Source organism: Lissotriton vulgaris, chromosome 1_1 (assembly GCF_964263255.1).
Source record: "Lissotriton vulgaris chromosome 1_1, aLisVul1.2, whole genome shotgun sequence".
In the NCBI taxonomy this organism is placed as follows: domain Eukaryota; kingdom Metazoa; phylum Chordata; class Amphibia; order Caudata; family Salamandridae; genus Lissotriton; species Lissotriton vulgaris.
The window spans coordinates 851,585,237-851,605,975 of record NC_141685.1 but is presented as its reverse complement, the minus strand read 5'-3'; the positions used below and the strand labels follow the sequence as shown (position 1 = coordinate 851,605,975).

The window sequence follows — 20,739 nt, the reverse complement described above, 5'->3', positions numbered from 1 at the left end:
GGGATTTGAATCTGCTGGGGAACACTTTTGGTACAGTGACAGAGAGGTATCAGCTTTCAGAGAGACAAAGGGGAGCCTTATGGGATGGCAATCAAACCATATATCCGGAATGGGAGTTATACTTGGAGCAAATTTATATCACAATTTGTGATCGCTTTTTTGTTTCAGGTTCTTTTCCTGGCACAGCAGATGACTAAGGTGTGCAATTGCAGCCACTGTTGCTAAATGGGCAGGCAGGCAGAGCACGCTCAGCAGACATTAGGGGTTTTCTGAAACAAAATGCACAGGTTAATTGGGAGTGTGGAGGGGAGCACGCCCTGGAGCCAGCTACTGCAGACTTTGGCAGAGTTGTTTAAAGAGATGGGTCGTGCAGATATCTAGATTTATTTTCGCAAGAACTATCTTGCTCGGTTACGGGGCATTGGTTATTGAAAAAAATAAGGCACGCATTAGGGATTTGAATCGTTAATGGGCAGATATAATGGTGGTATTGACCGAGTTGATTACACTGGGTGGGGCACGGGGCCATGAGGTCTGTTGCTGCAGATAGGAACTGGCAGAAAGTAAACCGGGAAATGAGGAATTTTTGTATGGGCAAAGGTATTGCAAGGTTTCAGAATGGTGAGATCCACTTCAAGGTGTACCAATTTTTTCAGGAGTATTGAGTGCATCTCTCATTTATTGGTGTGAAGCTTTATCTGTTAGATATGAGAGAAAGTCTGGCTTTGTTGCTATGGAAAGTTGTAAGGTGCCAAGTTGGGGGTACGGCGGGTTGTGGGATAGGAAAGCTTCCTCCGGAATGTTTTTAAGGTTTGGTGAGCACTAGGTTGGTCTGGCACTAGCCTCTACTACTGATTTGGAAGACCAGGGGGTAGGAGATGGAAGCTGGGTGATAATTTCATAGAGCAGCATTCAAGATTGGTAGCAAGGAGCTGATAAAAGGGATGGTGCATGGAGCAGGGATAGATTGGTGTGTGGGTGCAGTTTACATTGGAGATGAGAAGTAAAAAAAAAAAAGGAGAAGTTGAACTAAAGGTTCATGGTTGGTTGGGGGAGGGGTGATCAGGTAGGGTTTCTTTTTAGCAAGTTTGTGTTTCGTCAGCAAGGCTGTGTGGTCAATTTGTTGCAGATTGTGATGTGCACCCATCTCCTTAAAGCGCCCTATTTTCAATTACAGTTGGTTGTGTTCATTGGGCTGGTTCATCTTTCCTAGTAGACACTGAAGGAAGCATCTGAAGGCGGAGAAGAACAAACATCTAGAGCGACAGTGAAAGCAGGCTCCCGAGCAACACTGAGCAGACACAACCAACCCCGGATGAAGCGAGGGGGGCTATCGGATGATCGCAAGAAAAGATGAAATGGGAGTGGGCACTGGAAAGAAGAAAAGTTAACACTGAAAACACCGCTGATCATTTCTTTATAATATTAGTCACAAATAGGAGAGAAGCATTCTTTGAAGTTCTGCTCTGGTAGCTTTCCCGGAAGTAATTAGGGAGGACAGAGGAAGGGGAGACCTAAAACAGTCACTAGTATTTAGAATCAAAAATTAGCTAGCATTCGCGCCAAGAATTTTCAATTCTATTAAGGACACGGAGGCGAGGATTATGCTTCTCTTTCTTATATTTGCTACTCACAGCAGCCAATGAAAAACGTTTTGTATGCAAATAAAACTACATTTCCCATGATGCTTGTACATACATCACATCCTGTATAGCCCCATAAGAGCTGCTGTATCCTGTGTCTCCTCCTCTTTCTTTGCTCGAACATATACAGTCCACACATTAATAAATCCAGTCCTTTTCACGGAACATGATTCTTAATAAACATCCTTCAACATGGAGAACCAACATTAATAAATCCAGTCCTTTTCACGGAATACGAGTCTCAAGAAACATTCTTCAACATGGAGAACCATCGTCAACTGGAAGGATCACGTCTTCTAAGTCAGAAGAACACCTGCTCCTCCTTCTTTACTCGAAGCTGAAAGGAATGAGACAGGAAAAACCCGTAACTTCTGCTGATACAGAATATCAAGTACATGCGGGTGGGCAATTATTACCAATACTGTAATAAACCGGGTGGGATAATCCTCGCCTCCGTGTCCTTAATAGAATTGAAAATTCTTGGCGCGAATGCTAGCTAATTTTTGATTCTATTACAGGACCGGAGGCTTCGGATTATGCTAGTTCAACGCTTATCAACATAACTACAGTCTTAAATCTCCCACCGGTACATAATATACTGTTTAAACAGAGTCTGAGAAACTCCATCACAAGAATTAAAACTTGCACAACAATGGAATCATCAAAACAAGAATGAAAAGTATTGTACATGAGCGAACTGCGCCTCACAATTGGTTCTAACACCCATTCCGGCAAAAGGCCCTCAATCATCGGCTGTAATAGCCCCGTACTCACACATAGAATGTCAATAATCATCAACAATCATATGAACATCTACTCGAAAACCTCAGATAGTAAATCCGAGAATCATTGTTGTAAGCCATGAGGCATGTGAAGAACCCATAAAGTGCATTATCTCGAATTCGTGTGACCAGGTCCTGACCACATGCAGTTCAGACCTCGCTGACACTTCCAAGAGTATATACTGTACCTGTAAAAACGCGGGCTTGCCCCGCCATAGGAACACCTGAAGGTGTAATGCTTCGTAACACAGCCTGACTATATTTAATGTCCAGTGGACATACTATATGTCTAGTAATAAAAAGGAAATCACGAGAATTAGCCCGGTTTGGAATATTTACGCCACCAAAAGAGTTCGGAAGAAAAACCGCGACCCAAGTTCAGCAACTCGCCCTGAACCGAGAATGAGCCGCAGAAAACCGGCCAAAATGGACGCTATATGGTGAACGTTACCGATGTCCCCGTACAATATTTGGTAAATAACTTACAAGTAGAGAAACCAGCCCTCACAAAGCCGCCAAAGGCGCACATATCCACAAAGCGACCGCTATCGCCGAAACGTATGTCGTGAATGGAAGGACCCAGAAATCCGAAATGAACGCCCTCAGCACGTTCGAAAAACAAGGAAGGTATTGTAGATACCAGAAACTTGATCGTAAATAAAGCAAAGTCTGAATACCTACTACCTAGGGAAAGCTGTATTTACCACATCGCCATGCGTCAAACCCAGACCCGTGCTTACTAAACGGCAACGATGAATCTGCGGGCCGGAGCTCCCTGGTGAACCATAAAGGCATCTGCCTTGATCTACATGAGTGCTACTTCATGAGAAAAGGGGAAAATTGTAAGGTAAGGCAGGAAACCGAGCTGGCCTCCGCGGACCCAAGGGCAGTGGAATATGAAATGGAGTCCACCCTGCCCGAAAGTTACGACCCAGTCATCGGAAATACAAAGGAACCGGAATGAACAATCCTTTACTGTCATGTAGGTTAAGGAGGTATACCGTTTCAACAACCTAAATATGAAGGTTTCGGCAGAATGGCCTGAGCCCTGGAACAAGTTGACTAAAAGATGACCTATATGCCCATATCTGCTGATCGTTCTCGCAGTCGAGATATTGCGCATGTTGATCAGGCAGCCTCCAGAGGCGTGCACGACAAAGCTCGAATAACTGAAGGATCGGAAAACTGTTTGAATGACGGTGCCCAACACACCGCTACATTGGCACTCACATGAAGAGAAACGCATGCACTGATAGCATCGGAAAGCCAACCTTGCACTGTAGATTGGGTCGTACAACCACTGAGTCGTGTAGGATTGAGATAAACCTGGAAACCTAAACTAAGAGCCACAAATGTATGAAGGTTAAAACCGGGCTATTCCAGCACATCAATCCGATGTCCGGAAATGTGAGGCCAAGGCCTGTGAAGATAGACCTAGCCATACATATAAGTATCCGGTTAACTCGAAAGGTAAAATAACTCGGTACTCGGAGGGTACTAGAGAACTGAGAGCTTGGCATAACCTACACCTCGCATCAACCATTAGAACCGCTATCGGAACAACTGTCATCGCAGGGAAGGAGAAGATCACCAGACACTCTCCTGAACGTTATATGCCAGAAGCTGCGGAAAAACGATGGAAAAATGAACCGACCAACTAGCATGAATGTGACCTCAAGCAAAAACACCAACCCTTTATACACTCAACGATAATAAATCTGACCCATAGGGGCCTGGCGCAAAAAGGCCTACCTGGATCTGATGTCCTGGTGCCCAACTGTATGAAAGGCTTTGCGCCTCTCGGACGATCTGGCGCAGATGGCATCATACCGACGCCGACCGCCGATCGTGGCTGACTACGACATTGATTTGCAGCCTGTCAAATCTGGGAATCCCTTTCCGAGACGACTGGAAAAAAGAAATTGGCGATACCGTCGGGTAATTCCTCAGCTACACCCAAAAAGGGGGTCGCAACGCCCTAGGCTAAATCCCGTCACACGCGTCGGCTGCCTTACGTGTTGGCGAAAAGGAAATACGAAATAAAAATAAGAGATAAAAATAAAAATAAATAAAGATAAAAAATCATTCCAAAGGATTCGTGGTAGCAGAAGGAAATAGGGGCGTCAATCAAGCCCTGTCACCCTGAGTCAGGTAACGTCATACTCGAGGCCCAGTTGACCACACAAGAACGGGAAGAACCTGGGTGTCAACATAATTAGTTCAGGAGGCTCTTGCGCTCCTATCGGTAGTTGTCATCCTCCAATATATATATATATATATATATACCACCATCACCCTCAAGGGATATCCGTATTCAATATGTATAGTAGTGCAAAGCACAATGCAATGGAGGAGTAAAGGGGGAGCCAACCCTGTGCACACTGAAACAGAAATGAATAATGTATAGGCTCCTCAGCAAAGCTGTAGTCATTATTGCAGCCCAAAGGGCGTCGGAGTCAATGTAAAATACAAGGAGCGTGTGCGCACTCCGAGGGCCAGCCTATTGTTAAGCCTGGAGGCTACCAGGAAGTCTGCTCAGGTAAAGCAGGAGGCACTGAGACCTCGAAACAAAACAAACAGGGGGCGCATGCGACGTGCGTAGGCCAAAGTGCCCAAAATTAAGCCCAAATTGTGCCCAAGTGGGTTACGCACACCGGAGCGTTATGACTCCATAACCGCACTCGGCTACTAGGGAAAGCCTTTGGCGGAGAAAGCGCGAAACCGCGCAATAATACAAACAACCCTGTGGAAGTGATCTTTTGCAATGTGGAAACAGCATCGTTGGAACGTAACTAGGATCAAAAAGTCTAGACACAAACCATAGTTACCCAATTCATCAGGGCGGAGCGCTAGCGCCGCATTTTGGCTCCCGAGGGAGCTGTGCTTTAGATTGCGGCCGAGTCCAGGCCACCCATGAGGCTTAATGTCGCCGGCAAGAGCAAAGCGACCTCACCACTCCAGCAGGAGCGATCTGAAAATTACAATGGTGGGTGAAACAAAAAACGCTACCAATATCAATAATGAAAACATGCACCAGGAGAATATTAAACATAAATTGCAATAAAAATACGAAAATAGAAATTATAAACATTTAGCATCCTTTGATAATCAGAAAACATGACTCGGGGCACCTGGGATCGAACCCTGCACCATGAAGATAAGAGGCAACAGCCTTGCCCCGAGGCCACGTCTAAACCAATCATGACGAAGCTGATGAGGCTTTAAGACCCCGGCAGGGAAGCGCGGCATTCGAGAATCAGCAGGAGTACAGAACGCCTGAGAAGGCCACCCACGTAGCGGCTATACCGCCGTACTCACAGTCCCAGGATGAGACAACGAGGCGACGCGCGCCTGTCTTCTATTTAGAGAGAACCATGAAGGAATGATGTTCAGCGGTCAACAGGAACGGAAGCCGCGCCCGAACGGGCCAACAGAGGGAATCACAGACTCGCTGCGGGAAGAGGCTCAACACCCCTACGCCGCCCCCTCGATAAACACGGCCATGCCCGCAGGCCATGGGGGGTGGAAAACTCGGCCGGAGAGGCCGAACAGTCAATAAAGCAAAAGCTTCCCCGGAGTACGCCGCTCCCAGCGGGAGCCGCTCCGCCTTAAGCATAAAACAATGCTGGTTCAAGACAAAGTATGTCAATTCCGTTTTAAGTCCTACACGTTCAGTATCAAACACTTTCGTGTCACGAGCAGTAAATACAGCGCGATAAAGCGCAGAGCATTTTCACATAGCGCGATATAAGCGCAAAGCATTCAATATAGCGCGATATGAGCGCAAACATACAGGCAATAACATCAAAGGCAATCCAACAGTCAACTAAGACATTAACCATAGCATAATGTTGTGAGCACTTAACTGTCTGCGTGAGCAGCAAAGAAAGAGGAGGAGACACAGGATACAGCAGCTCTTATGGGGCTATACAGGATGTGATGTATGTACAAGCATCATGGGAAATGTAGTTTTATTTGCATACAAAACGTTTTTCATTGGCTGCTGTGAGTAGCAAATATAAGAAAGAGAAGCATAATCCGAAGCCTCCGGTCCTGTAATAGAATCTGAGCAATTACATGAGAACTTTCAAATGATTCCACGGAGTTTAAAAAAAGAATAACATAGAAATGTTCTTTTCAATTAATTTCGCAAGACGAATGTTTTACAGATGAAGCTTTGTGACAGACTCTTAAAGAATAAATATAACTCAGCAAAATTAAAGTGCGTATAAATTAGTCCGTTGAGCTCCCTAGGACTTTAGAAAATATACCAAACACTAAACTTTGGTCACCGTTCAGACCGTTGAGAATTTGCAAATATTCACCTTTCAAATAAGAAAAGCCTGCCTTGTGTAAATGAATGGGCCTGTTTCCACTGAGGTAGCAATTAGTTAAAGAAAAGGGAGAACAAATGAAAGTCCTTGATTTATGAAAATCAAGATTTTGCACAGGTTTCAAAATTATCTCCTAAACAAGCTATTGCAAATTCCACATTGCAAATATGGGAAGGCCTTCTAATGTAATTAAACTGAAAATATGACTCTCTCCTACATTCCTCTGAGCAGGCACATCTACAAGTTCACCACAAGATGACTAGAGCAAGTATCCGAACCTCACATAAGAAATCAAACTACTTCCCACTACCCCACTATCTACAAGATACCATTATCCATGCAGAACAGAGATGCAACTTAACCACATAGACAACACCTTTGGCCGTATAAAAGCATAGGAAAACAATATACAAATAACCACTGTATTAACCACTGGTCTTGGGTACCAGAGTAGAGTGCTACTACCCGTTAAGAGTTCCAATGCATCGTCTGGGGTAGTAAGCGCCATATAAATGCAATTAGAGTACACAAATACTACAAAATTAATTGTACACAATGTTGTGAAGAGGGAAATTACTACATTCATGCGGCTGCTCTTCTACAGGGAAATTTACCCCATCTGCACCCCATACAGAAACCATTTCCCCTCCACCAGTTTTGCAGGGGGGCCATTCCCATTCCCACCTTGGAAATGTATTTACCGTTGCCCTTAACTGGAGTACAAAACAGTCAGTTTGCAGGATGTGATGGGTAAAAGGTTTGAGAGTACCCACACAGCATTGCGCTGGTGGACGTTCACAACATTCCAAGAGTATCCCGCCGCAGAACGCCCATACCCGGCCCCTGGAGTAAGAGTTTTACCTTCTCAGGATATATTACACATGGGTAAATGTATTTAAGAGTGCAGGCTAGCCTTTGATGAGGAACTAGCATAAGCTAAACAAGCCATGCTTGTGTAAGCTGAACACGGGATAAATTATATTTTGAATCGGGTCTCTCTCATTAAAATATACCTTTGCTATGAGCTAATGTTTATTTGAAAGTCACTGGCGTCTCCCATTTTCCACTTGCATTATTATGCATAAAAATGCCGCCTTATGACAAAATTCTAGAGAGGTTTCACGTTATTTGCATGGGAAGCCACAGTGTGGACAGGTACAGTAATGTATAACCACTGATGTGGTCACGCAATACATGACTTACATATTTCGCACCATAAACCAAACGCTCTCGATGCTTGTTGCACTTATAGTAGATTGTATGGTGCAAGTTATAAACTAGTTTTTAATATCTGTGCAAAAATTGCTCTTTACAGGTTTACATTCATGTAGGACAGAACCAGCCTTTCATCCTACTGGGACGAGATAAACCAAGATCAAGTATAAAAGGCTGCCTCAGCTCTGCTACAATACAATTCAGGTTAACAGTACAGATATCGGTAGCAAGTGCCCAGCTGCAAAGGGCCCACGTGGTACACCATTCCTTTGTGGACAGTCACTTCCTCGCCCAGTGGAGTGAGTGGCCCAGGGACAGGGTTTGCTGGCATACTTCCAGATATGACTCACTGTTGGGAGCGCAGCAATGAGAGAAGGGGAACTTCACATGTCACACCTCACGCGCCGGTGTAACCGCAGCCATTATTAAGGGAGCCAAAGCAGAGCTACACAAAGAGTAAACACTTGCTGCAGCAAAGCCACTTAATAGCGGAAAATCACGGATAAATTGCTCAAGACAAGGATCGCAAAGAAACTAGAATACACCCCAGTGTTCCCTCCATCACCAGACAATAACTTTCAATAGAGGATATCGAAGGTTTCTAGGGTCCCTGCTTTTAGGTCTCGCCTACTGACGTCTCTTAGTGGACAGTGGTCAAAAACCTACTGCGGACAATGCCAAAACTTGCAGAGCGCTTTCGACGAGCCCTTTACTTACATTTGTTGAATTTTTTGTCTATCAAATCTGCCCGCGTATTGTTCAATTACTTTTCCTACTCTTCTTGTGTTTTGTCCTTGACATGGACCACAGATTATCTGCCACCCTTCCGATTGGATAACTTGTATTCTTCCACTGCTTACATTCAGTGAACTTTTTATTTCAGTACCCTATGGGAGCACACGTGTTGTCATGCTCTCTTGTGTACAGCTCCCCCTCGCCCCAATATCCCATGCCATTTTAAGAGGACTCAGCAGATGCCCTCTGCTGCCCGGGCAATGTATCCTTAAAAAAAAAAGATCATTAAAAAATGTGCTTTGTTTGGAGGGGGCCTCAGCACTTGACCGATTCCCTCGCTGCCAGTGTTCAAACGTGTGAAAGGGTTTCTGTGAGGGCTGGGAGGATCACTGTGGTGGAATGTGGCAGGCTGGATATTTTTCCCTGACGCCAGCTCTTAAGCAGTGCAACTGTGGGAGGAAAGACAGCAGTCCTGAGCTGCATTTCTTTGCATAGTTCGGTATTTCTTGCCAGAACTGCAGGAAATACACTTTGACACGCCTATTCTGTGTCACATGGCTCCCTGAGTCTAAGTGCAGGTACAAAGGAAGCCACCAGTAGCGGTCTGTTAGGGGAGAGTGCACCGCTGCAGCATGTCTGTGTGTAGTCTGTGTTTGAGAACTGATATATGCTGCTTTCTCTGTATGTTCCACTGTGTCCTCCTGCACTGAACCTCTTAGGAACTGCATGTTGGGTTCCATGTAGGGTGACACAGATGGTCTGTCCTGTACAACCGCTAAACCATGGATGCTGCCAGATGCAGTTTGTCTGCACAGTGCTAACTGGAAATACGCTTAAGAGTTAACAGAAGGAAACTTGGCTTTACTATGCTACTTAGCTGGAAATGAGGTGTAGTCTTTCACAGTGGTTTATTTAAGAAAATGTGGTGCGTCCCAAAAAAACAACTTGTAGCTCTGTAAAGCAAGCATGGAATGGAGCTGGTTGTATATGAAATCAAGTCATACATCCATCTCAGTCTTATCGTCCAAACTCACTCGTACCTCCACATTCCAATATCTTAAACTTTGCCACCTCCCCCATCCTCTTCTAACACCCTTCCTGTAACGCTGTGTTGGAAGCAGTGCCTGGTGCACCAGTCATCAGACTTGGTGGCCACAGCATCATGTTGCACAGATTAGGGGGTACAGTCAAAGGCGCTAAAAACCAGAACAGGACCCGAGGGCATACAATTGAATCTAATTGTTTTGTCTTGCAGTTGCTTCCATGTAGAGCTTGATATCCCTTATGATTTGAAGAAGCACAATACGACACTTAAGAAGGATGTTACATTTCAATGTGAAGAGTTTAGGAGGACAAGAGCACCTTCCTGGGCTCCATGCACACTACATAAAGTTTAGGTAGTGTGCATGGAGACCAGGAAGGTGCTCTTGTCCTGCCCTTGGGTGAGTAGTTTGGTTTGGATGAGTGAGAGACAACTATTATTAAATCCCATCCTCAGGTGTCAGGTATGGAGAAAACCAAAGTCTTGAGGCCTTCCATGCCCCTGGCAGCCACATTTTACCACAGCAGCATGCCCACCGGCTTCAAGTCTCGTTCTAATACCTGCCTGCACTATAGAACCATGTTGCCACTCTACTGGTGTCTTGGAGACCTAGACCCAACTGGTAGTTGCAGTGGAAATAATTTGCTTTGGACCATGGAGGGGTAGAAGAAGGTTGATTCCCCTGCTGTGACAGCACACAGCTTATGATCATACACTGGTGTCATCTCAAGCCGGGGTAAAATCAATATTACTCATTTAAGCACTGGGATGAGCAACATGCTAATTGATTACCAATAGTACATCATTCCTTGTTCTATATTGGAGAACGCATATTGCTGATTTTAATTGTTCTTGAACACCGACATATCCAAGTCCTGTAATGAGTTATACTGCCTCGTGTGAAGTATAGTGCACTGCTATGACACACTGTCATTGGAAAAAGGAATTGAGTATTGTGTTTTTTATGGAAGTAAAAAATTTCCTTAGTTTTAGAGCACTGCCTAAAACTTTCCAGTCCTCGATGATTAGGCCATGTGTGGTCAAAGACCTATTGTTTCAAAATTAGAGGGGTGATACTGAGTATTACCCCGGCCTGTCATAATTGAAGTTGTCACTCGTCCTTGGGAATGGGAAATCCCTCGCTCATCGAGTTCATAGATATGTAAAAGAGCCTTTTCAAGGCGTAGTAATGGGCCTATTTCGACCGCTAGCAAACCGCCCTCGGACCGCATTGAAGACGTTAGGATCTACATGCCTGACACAGCTCTCTTGAAAAACTCAGCTATTAATATACATCAGTCTCAGCCACAATTGTGTTTCCTGGTTACACATGTCTGACTCATTAAGTACATCAGGAAAAAGTCCCACCAAGGCTTGCATGCCAGAGGGGACGAAACACATGTTGGCTGTATAGTGTAAATGCTTTGGCTTCAGTGATTCTGATTTCCTAAGAATCACCCTTGACCATTAGAATTGTGGCTAAATAAACACCGGATTACTACAAGCTTTCGAATGGAGATTTCCAATTACTTATAATTATTTTTACTTCTCTTGGCTCTCTCACAAAGACCTATTGCGGACAATACTAATAAATACTTAAAAGTAGACTTATGGCCAGTTTATTACCTACAATGGGATGGCTTTTGTCACTCATTTGCATGCTTCTGATGTGATGGCATTCCTTCCTCTTCTTGTATTCGTTCCATCCCTTTGGGTGGATGATTTGTATCCATATACTACTTACACAACCATGCTTTTCTTAATATGCCAGCACTCCACAGTAGTGGATGCGTTTTCGTGGGCTCTCCATTGTGCCCTGGTTAGCCCTCAAATGCCTACCCTCCCCACACACACGTTCTATCCTGCTTCCGACTGCCCATCCCTACCATTCTGCACCTTTCATTTATATATATATTTTTTTAAAGCTTACCAATAGGGGCGTGGTCTCGCTACACATGGAATGAGACGCACACCAAGGGAGCTCCGGCCAGCCACTGCCTTGATAAGCTTTTAAAGCTGCATTGGGGCCTCCCTGGCAATACTGCTTGGAGCGCATGGACATCGGGAGGGATCGAGCACCCTCTGCCCATTCCGCGCACACGCCTCGGACTGCCAGTAGCGGTATTCCTAGCGGCTCAAGATCGGGTCCTGGCCCGAGTGCACGCAGCCGCAATTTTGCGACTCCCGGGCCCCAAAGTGTCTTTGGCCAGCGAGGGCCCGCATCATCCCCCTTATTGTCACACCGGGGGGCGCTACCTGATTTCCTAGGGTCCAGGGTGGAGGTCCGGATCCCCCTGTTTTGGTGCACAGAGGGAACGGCGCGGCACGGGGGAACGAGCTTCCGAACACTTGGCCGACCGCCCTTCCCAGCGCCTACCCCCTGGGGGTCCTGTGAGATTACCTTCCGAGCCAAGTCGTGACGCACACTAGATTCTCTCCCACAGTCCCATCATCTCCCTATGCTCACGGCTCACGTCGCAACTGGGCCCTGGGCTGGTGATTCTGCTTTCCTGTTTTCGCCCCATGACAGCCCGGAAGAGGGGGTGGGGGGGCCACCCTCATTATCCACAAGCCTTTGAGACCCTGGACTTTTACTGCGCACTTACCCTCTGCCTGGGGTGCGCTCACTGTGGGTCCCTCGGATACAACTTCCCTGAACTCTGCTGCCCGGACACTTCAGGGTGGCCTGCTGAACTTGTCTGTGGCACTCATCCCCGTGCGCTCTTGCGGTTACCCCCTGCCCCAGTTACATACCTGGTTCTGGCTCCTGTGGGGCGTAGGGAACCACCCCACCTGCTGGAGATTTGCGGGAGGCCCGCAGAACTCCCCCCTTCATCTGGCTTGTGACTGACTCTTTCACGTGGCAGTGTGGTGGGGGTGTGCCTGGGGGACCTCAGACTCTGAATGGTCGGGCCTTCATCTCCCGCTCCTTGCCTGCAGACTGCCCTGCACTCGCACACTGTGGTGAACTCTACTATCTGCTAGGGGAGACATCAGGCCTCCTGCTACACTCTCCTGCCCTGGCTTCACGTCCTGTGTGTGGAAAAGACACAGCTGCACCCCCGAAGGACAGCCCTGTGTTGGCCTTGTGGAACAAGCTGGGCTCTACTAATGCTGCGGATATGGCTTCTTCGACCAGGGGGGGGGGGGGCCCTCAGACCATGTCACCCAATCCTTTATGGTCAATTTTATGCAAGATGGCCTCCAGATTTCTTTTTAATCGCACTTTTCTCCTGCCTTTTTAATTCCGTCTCCGATACTGTAGGACTCTCCACCTCGATGGAGCTGGCGGAGATCGCAGTGCTTCCCAAACCGGGGAAGGATCTTATGTTATGTTCCTCTTTCCGCCCCATCGCACTTCTAAACATGGATCTCAAACTCTATACCAAAACTCTGGCCACACGACTCTACACATCTACCTGGGCTTATCGAGCCAGACCAGGTTGGTTTCATCTGACATCGGCAGGGCGCGGACAATGTCCGGGGCATTGCGCATTTGATCAGGAAGGCTCATCACTGGAATATACCCATGTGCTTATTATCACTCGATGCTGAAAAAGGCATTTGACCAGGTGGACTGGGCCTTTCTCAGGGCAGTCTTACATAAAATAGGTTTAGGACCCCAAATGATTGCCAGGATTATGGCTCCCTACGGGCCCTATTTCTGTTCATAGGGGCACCCAACAAGAATGCCCCCTTTCTCCCTTATTGTTTGCCCTGGTTGAAGAGCCTCTTGCCATCCTGATAAGCCAATCTCCTAACATTATGGGCATAGTTCACGGAGGAGTGGACCTAAAATAGCTCTGTTCGTGGACGACGACCTCCTCATATTGTCTAGCCCACGCTTCTCTACCTGCCCTTCATGGGTTGCTCCAGTCTTTTGAGCTTGTCTCTGGCCTCAAAATTAATCACGCTAAATCGTGGGCCTTGAATCTCACAATCCCTGACTCAGAGCTCCCCGTACTCCAATCCTTGGTCCCGTACCAATGGGCATCCAATTCCATTCTGTACTTAGATCTCAATTTGACCCCTAACCTTAACACGTGGTCGCAAGCCAATTGGCAAGAATGGAAAAAGACCGTTATGGAAGAGCTGCGAACATGGAAATCTCTTTTCCTTTCTTGGCTGGGCAGACTGAACGCGGTTAAAATGTTGGTGCTCACGAAAATATTGTATTTATTTCAAACCTTGCTCACAACTTTTCTGCAGAACTAGATCCAGAATCTTCAGCGCAAACTTACTACCTTTATCTGGGGACGGCAACAGCCATACTTTTCTAATAAAATACTTATGCTTCCGAGGGACAGGGTGGTGGCTGACATGCCCCAATTTGATGGAGTACTATTGGGCCTCTCACCTTCGATTCATTACGGAATAGATTGCGTGAAAAAGCAAGAAGGTTTATTTCATATAGATAGGTCAGTGGACTGCAGACCCATATGGGATCTCACCAGGCTCCCACAGGAGGCTGACCGTGCAGTGCTTATATGGTCATCCCAACAAAAACTGTCCTGGATATTTGGAATAAGTGAGCATTGTCCAGGGGTCTCACCTCTTTACCTTCCTTTCACACCCTATAACACAGAACCCACACTTCCCACCCGCCCTGCATTTACATACCTTTTCGGCCTGGTCGGATGGGGGATGAAGGACACTTCGGGACCTTTTCCAGGGAGCTGCCTTCAAATCCTTTGAACAATGTAAACAGGACCTTCATCTCTCTGAGGGGGCTAGGCTACAATATCTCCATTTTCGGCACTGGGTACCGGCGTCATCCTCCACTCAGGGAGCCACCCGTCCTTTTACCCCCTTTGAACGGCCGGTGCGCTCTTTCGATAACTCTAGGGGCCTGATCTCTTGCACATACCAAGTACTTCAGCATGCCCCCATGCTACCCCACATACCTACAAGTCACGATGACAATCCGCAGACATAACGCTTTCACAATGGGATCACCTATGACGAGACATCCCAAGGGTTTTTTGCAGCATTTCTCAGAGGGAAACTGTATACAAGGTTATGACGCAATGGTATTACACCCATCCCAAACTGCACAAACTGTTTCAAAACTCTTCCCCTACCTTTTGGCACTGCACGAGCGCTGTGGGAGATTTTCTCCACATCTGGTGGCATGGCCCGCTTTTGACCACCTACTGGAAAGAGGTACTTAGCCACATCAAACAGGTGCTTGGTTACCCATTGCCCGAAGCCCCGTCCAAGGTCATCTTAGGCCTCAAGCCAGTGAACCTACTTACCATGACGCGCAGGGATTGGCATCTATGCTTGCACATGCTCGGCGCTGCTAAACAAATCATAACATTATACTGGAAGAAGGCTGAAACGCCTCCAGTGAACGTCTGGTTCACTCGCCTGTAGCATACCATAGCCATGGAATTACTCACTGCACTATTACATTTCATGATACTAAATTTACAAAACTCTGGCAACCACTGATTGAATATTTTGACAAACTTGATCATGCCAATCTCCAGCCCCTGAGGCTTCGGGCCTTACACCTATTCGAAGATAACGTGCTCCCTGCTGACACGGCCAGACTCTGGGGACCCAATAGAAATGATGAATAATACCTCAGCTACATGGAGTTGTTTCTTTAAGATCCTACACTCCCCTTCACATATGTTTACTTCCCCTTGCAGAGGTTCGGTTCCGGGACCCGAGACGCCTGACTGCCCATGCCTACACATCACACAGCCACCTCTCCCCCCAGCTGGGGCTCTTCACCATCTAGCCCCCTCTCACAATTAGGATTTCCTATTTTCCCTTCCCCCTCCCCACCCCCTAAGGTAATGCTCTTGAATAAATAAATTTGATAGCTTTGTGAGGCACCACTTTTTTGTTTTTGATGCTTTTATTCGCCGATCTTTTGGAATGTTTGCCGATGTGCTCCCCTCTTTCCCCTTTTCTCCCTCTGGGCTTTTCTTCTTCTTTCTTTCCCTTCTCTTCCCTCTTTCTGTCCTTTGATATCTTTACTGTTGCATTGTTTTTTTTTCATTCGTATTCTCAAACAGATTTGAAACAAAAGGCTTACCAACTGCCTTCACTACATCAACATCAATCAGGGATCTGAAGACCAAGAGTTGGAGTCCCTGAAAGGAAGGCAGACATAGCCTTTCATCTTTCCATGGTGGGCAAGCTGACTAACATCAATGGGCTAACAGCAATATCTGCTCATTACAGTGATTAGACCTACTAAAAGTATGGTATGGAGCATTACCTAAAAGTTATCGTCATAATAAGTGGCCAAAAGTGGTGCTCAAGTGTCTCAAGTTTATGAAGAGCAAAACTGACCAGGACAACCCATCTTCTGTGCCCAAGAGAAGAGAAGAGTGTGGCAACATAGGTCATGACTGGATGATGGCGATTGCCAGATAAAATAACTGACCACCGCACCAGTGGATACAGAGTAGAATAGAAGTAGGAACAACTTTCTTCTAGGATACAGACTTAACCAACCAACTCTCCAAGCAGCATAATAGACTTGCAACAGAAGTTACTCATCAGGGCAGCCTGTTTACTACCCACTGGGAGTGGCTTTTCACAAATGACGGAGTACAAAGTAGGAGGTGCTCAGCACTGCTGTAGGGTGTTACGAAAGAGGAAACAGTTGGTGTGACCTATGCCTGCTTCAATCAGTCAACAGCTTACATAGAAAATTATGGTTTACTGAAGCGATAACAACTGGGTGCCTGCACTGCACTTTACCGCACAAGTCTGAAACCATCATTATAACTGGTGTTACCAATCCTCAAATCAAACATTACAGCATTTTCTTGACAACAGGCGACCCAAAGTAAATGTGCACCCACAAGAAATTGAACCTGCGGTTCTCATGTTGCAAAACAGTAATTGGAGTGTATGCATTATTCCACTCGGGTCACTCAACAGCTGATTATTCATCATGTACCATAACTGCAGCAATTCAGGATGCTCTTTTTTTTTTTTATAAAAAAGGAGTTAATTTTTTTTTAAAGTACACACACAATGAACATGGTGATTTCTTATACATTTTTACAAAAACAAAAAAAAAGCTGCAGAGAAACGAATCACTGGACTGAGCAGATCACTGAACACACGGCATGATCAGTTAGACCAAAGAAAGACTCAGCCAATCAGATTCTATTAATATCTTCCTTCACAATTAGAAAAAAATAAAAAGCAACAACGGTGATAATTTTTTTTCCCCAAAGATGGAACACCTACTCCTGGGATGTGAGACCACAACATTAAAATATACACATTTTGGAAAAAAACGGACCATAACCATCCCTAGGTACATACAAGGGGAAAACGTATCCACTGATATTAAGGACAGCATGCACTACAGAAGCAGGCTCACCTTCAGAGAGGAAGGCCTCCTTCAGGTAGAGAAGCACCTCCGAGAATTTCCTGGCGTCGTTGACCAGCAGCATGATGTACTCTGGATCAACCACTGCGCTGTCGTAACAGTCAGAACTGGAGCTGATGCTACTCAAGGAGTTGCTCTTCGTGCTGCGACCCATTCCCCAGCTTGTGGTATTTGAGATGGTGAAGAAATTTGAGGTAGAAAACCTGGCTAATCCCAAACCACGCTTGTTACCTCCGCCGTTCTGCCGCAACATCCCAGCTGCTACCGTGCTCCGGAGGGCCTTAGGGGTTACCATTCAATGCCACCTAGGTCCATTGGCAGAGCAGACTATGGAATCCTAAAACAAAAACAAGCACAGTATTAACAAACAGAAAACTCATCTTATCCTACACCTCTGGGCAAGCAGACCGTCATTACGAATATACCAAATTGCATTCAGCTCCCCACTAAAACCTCAATACACTCTTGTTTGACGAATCTCGTTGCAAAGTTCTGAAGACAAATCAGCAGTTTATCGGGTAGCACCTAATATGCAGAAGCAGCAGGTATACACTAATGGTTAAATAAAAGGCTGCCACATAAACCCAGACACACACACACACACACACATCAAATATACATACACAATTTATGTAAAAGCATGCATTGCGCCATTAGTCCTGGCAATGAAGGGAACTATTATTATATATATTTTAAAGATTCTTTTTATGAACTAAAAAAAAATTGCTTCAGAAGACGCTACAATATACATAGTATGAGTTTGGCGTATACAAAGACATAATGATTACCGCAATTCAAACCTCCCAGTGTCCCGCCCATCCAGCCAACCAGATGTAGGGTACAATCATTGAACTGGATACCTAGAGTGCCTAATGCCCTAATATTAAACTGGGAGCGGTCCAGTTCTGTAGCTAACCCAGGCGCCCCATATCTTTTCTCATTTGAGTGGGCACCCCCTGCTCTGGTACACTGCCTGCTCAGCCCGTTGGCACCAGTCCAAGTAATTTTTCCAGGATTCTACAGTTGGGACTGTACCGGCACCCCATACTCGTTGCACTTTGCTACCACTCTTGCCAGGGCAAGCCAAGTCGTGGCCCATTTGGGCCATACTATTTCGCCCATCACCCGAGGATATGCCATCTCACGTCTACTGAGACCTGCTCCCCGATACCATTGTCATCACTCGAGCCAACCCATTCTAAAATGTCTGAATCCTGGGGCAGGCCCACAATATATGGAAACATTTTCCAGTCTCACCACAGCCCCTAATACACTGTGCCGACGCACAATGACCCATATGGTATTGTACCGTCCGAGGCATAAGACCTGTCTAAACTACGTATGGATCAACTTAAATCTCACGCGTACTGCTATCTCTCTGGGGCTCTGCAGAGCCCCTCCCGAATCCGAATCCTCAAGGAGACTCACATCCAACTCTCGCAAGGGTCCCAGGCAGTCAGGTGTATTGTTTATTAGCTTTTTGTAAGTAAGGGATATCGCCCTATCGATAATTGGATCAAGTAGGAGTCTGTATTCAAGTGGTGCGTACACTGGTATTGAATCTCCTTCCTTCAGGTGGCAGTGAAGTGCGTGTCTCAGCTGTAGGTATCTGAAGTGTTCGGTCGTACCAAATTGGAACTCTGTCCGAAGACAATCAAATGTAATCATTTTCACCTTTCTCCAAATGTCCCCCAGGAGCTCAATGCCTATACTACTCCATCTATGGAAGCCCTTCAAGAAGCCTTACTTCTCTTAAAAAAATGTCCTTCCCAGAGTGGCGTTTGTTCGGTTAGCCTGGACTCCCATCTGATCATTTTAGTTGCCTTCCGCCATGCCGGGACCACAGTCTGCGTGTGGGGCGGGAGAGATGGGAGGCCCTTCCTCCCCTCATAGAGAGCAAATAAATAGCTACCCGTACCCATAGCACAACTGTCAACCCAGTAGGCTGGCTCCTCAATAGGCAAAAAGACCCACCCATTAGAGTAAACAAAGCTGAGCTGCACAGTAATATTTTCTCATGAGCGGTACCGCCAGCCCCCCCTTTCATAGACCCCTTTCTGCAATTTCTTCAGAGCGATCCTAGGGCAGCCTCCCCCTCAAAATCAGTGCTCGTTCAGACTCAACCACGCGGAAGAAAGCTTCCGTGATCTGGAATGGGGTATTCTGCATAGCGTATAGTAGTCGCGTGAGGGCCATCATTTTGAACAAAACCGCCTCTCCCATATGGGAGTCAGGTAAGCGCGGCCAATGGGTCAAATCCCCCTTCAACCTTTCCAACTGCGAGTGTACATTTAACTGCATGAACTCCTCTTCCGTTTTGGTGATCCAGATGCCAAGATATTTAAAGAGGTCTTCGTGGACCAACTCTTTACACGCAGACGTCAGAGCCGAAGGTTCCCCTGCCAGAGTGAATACCAAGGATTTATCCCAGTTTATGTGGTATCCAGAATATTGGCCAAAAGGCTGTATAATATAGATAAGCCTATTAAAAGGTCTGTCTAGGCCTATGGGCGTACAGCAGGATATCGCCACGTAGAGGGAGATATGCTTTTTCCCACCCCCCTTACACGCCAATGCCTCTCACCAGCGGATCTCCTCGTACCCATGAGGCCAGCGATTCAGGTGCCAGCGCAAAGAGCACCAGCGAGAGCGGGCAGCCCTGCCGCTTGCCCCTATGCAGCAGAAAAACTCTGGACATTGTTCCAATAACCCAGACACATCCCAATGAGAGGGCGTACAGAATCTCAATCCAGGTTCGGAAACCCAGGCCGAATCAAAGTTTGGCAAGAACAGCCAAGAAATATGGCCATTCAATACCATCGAAAGGGTATGTAACTGTTACCACGGATTTTTTACAACGGATTCCATTACCACTGATTTTTTACAACGCAGGTCATTTTACCACGGATACCATTACAATGCAATACACTACAACGCAGATACTATTACAACGCAGACCATTACATCGTAAGTATAATTATAGGTAAGTTTATCTTATTATTATTTTTTTTTTTATTATTATTATTATTATTATTTATTATTTGGGTTTTGGGGTACAGGGGTATTTTTAGGTTTTAGGGCTGGGTTTGGGTTTTGGGGTACAGGGGTATTTTTAGGTTTTAGGGCTGGGTTTGGGTTTTGGAGTACAGGGGTGGTTTTAGGGCTGGGTTTGGGTTTTGGGGTACAGTGGTATTTTTAATATATATTTACAAATTTAAAAATTACAATTATTTTATTTAATTTTTTTTATTAATTAAATAATAAATAATTTAAATGAAAAATTAAAAAATAATTATTTACATTATATATTAATATTATATACTTCCCTATAATTATACTTGCGTTGTAATGGTCTGCGTTGTAATAGTATCTGCATTGTAGTGTATTGCGTTGTAATGGTATCCGTTGTTAAATGACCTGCGTTGTAAAAAATCCGTGGTAATGGTATGCGTGCTAAAAGTACGCGTTGTAACATCATACATCCCATCGAAAGCCATATGGGCATTGAGTGACAGGAGTGCTGCCTGATCATCTGGTCGCCGATGTACCCCATATAAACGACGGAGATTCAACCTGGTGTTTCTTTGAGGCAAAAATCCGGATTGGTCCAGGTGATTCAGAG

At 45.8% G+C, this 20,739-nt stretch overlaps 1 protein-coding gene across 1 annotated transcript in view; it reads right to left on the bottom strand.

Moving 5' to 3' along the window:
- ARHGAP29 (Rho GTPase activating protein 29) overlaps window positions 1–20,739 on the bottom strand; it is a 393,170-nt gene that overhangs the window by 344,719 nt on the left and 27,712 nt on the right. Inside the window, exon 2 of the mRNA XM_086957877.1 lies at window positions 17,109–17,454. Coding sequence (XP_086814003.1) covers window positions 17,109–17,412 — 304 coding nt within the window. The 5' untranslated portion in view covers window positions 17,413–17,454. The remainder of the gene's footprint in view (window positions 1–17,108; window positions 17,455–20,739) is intronic.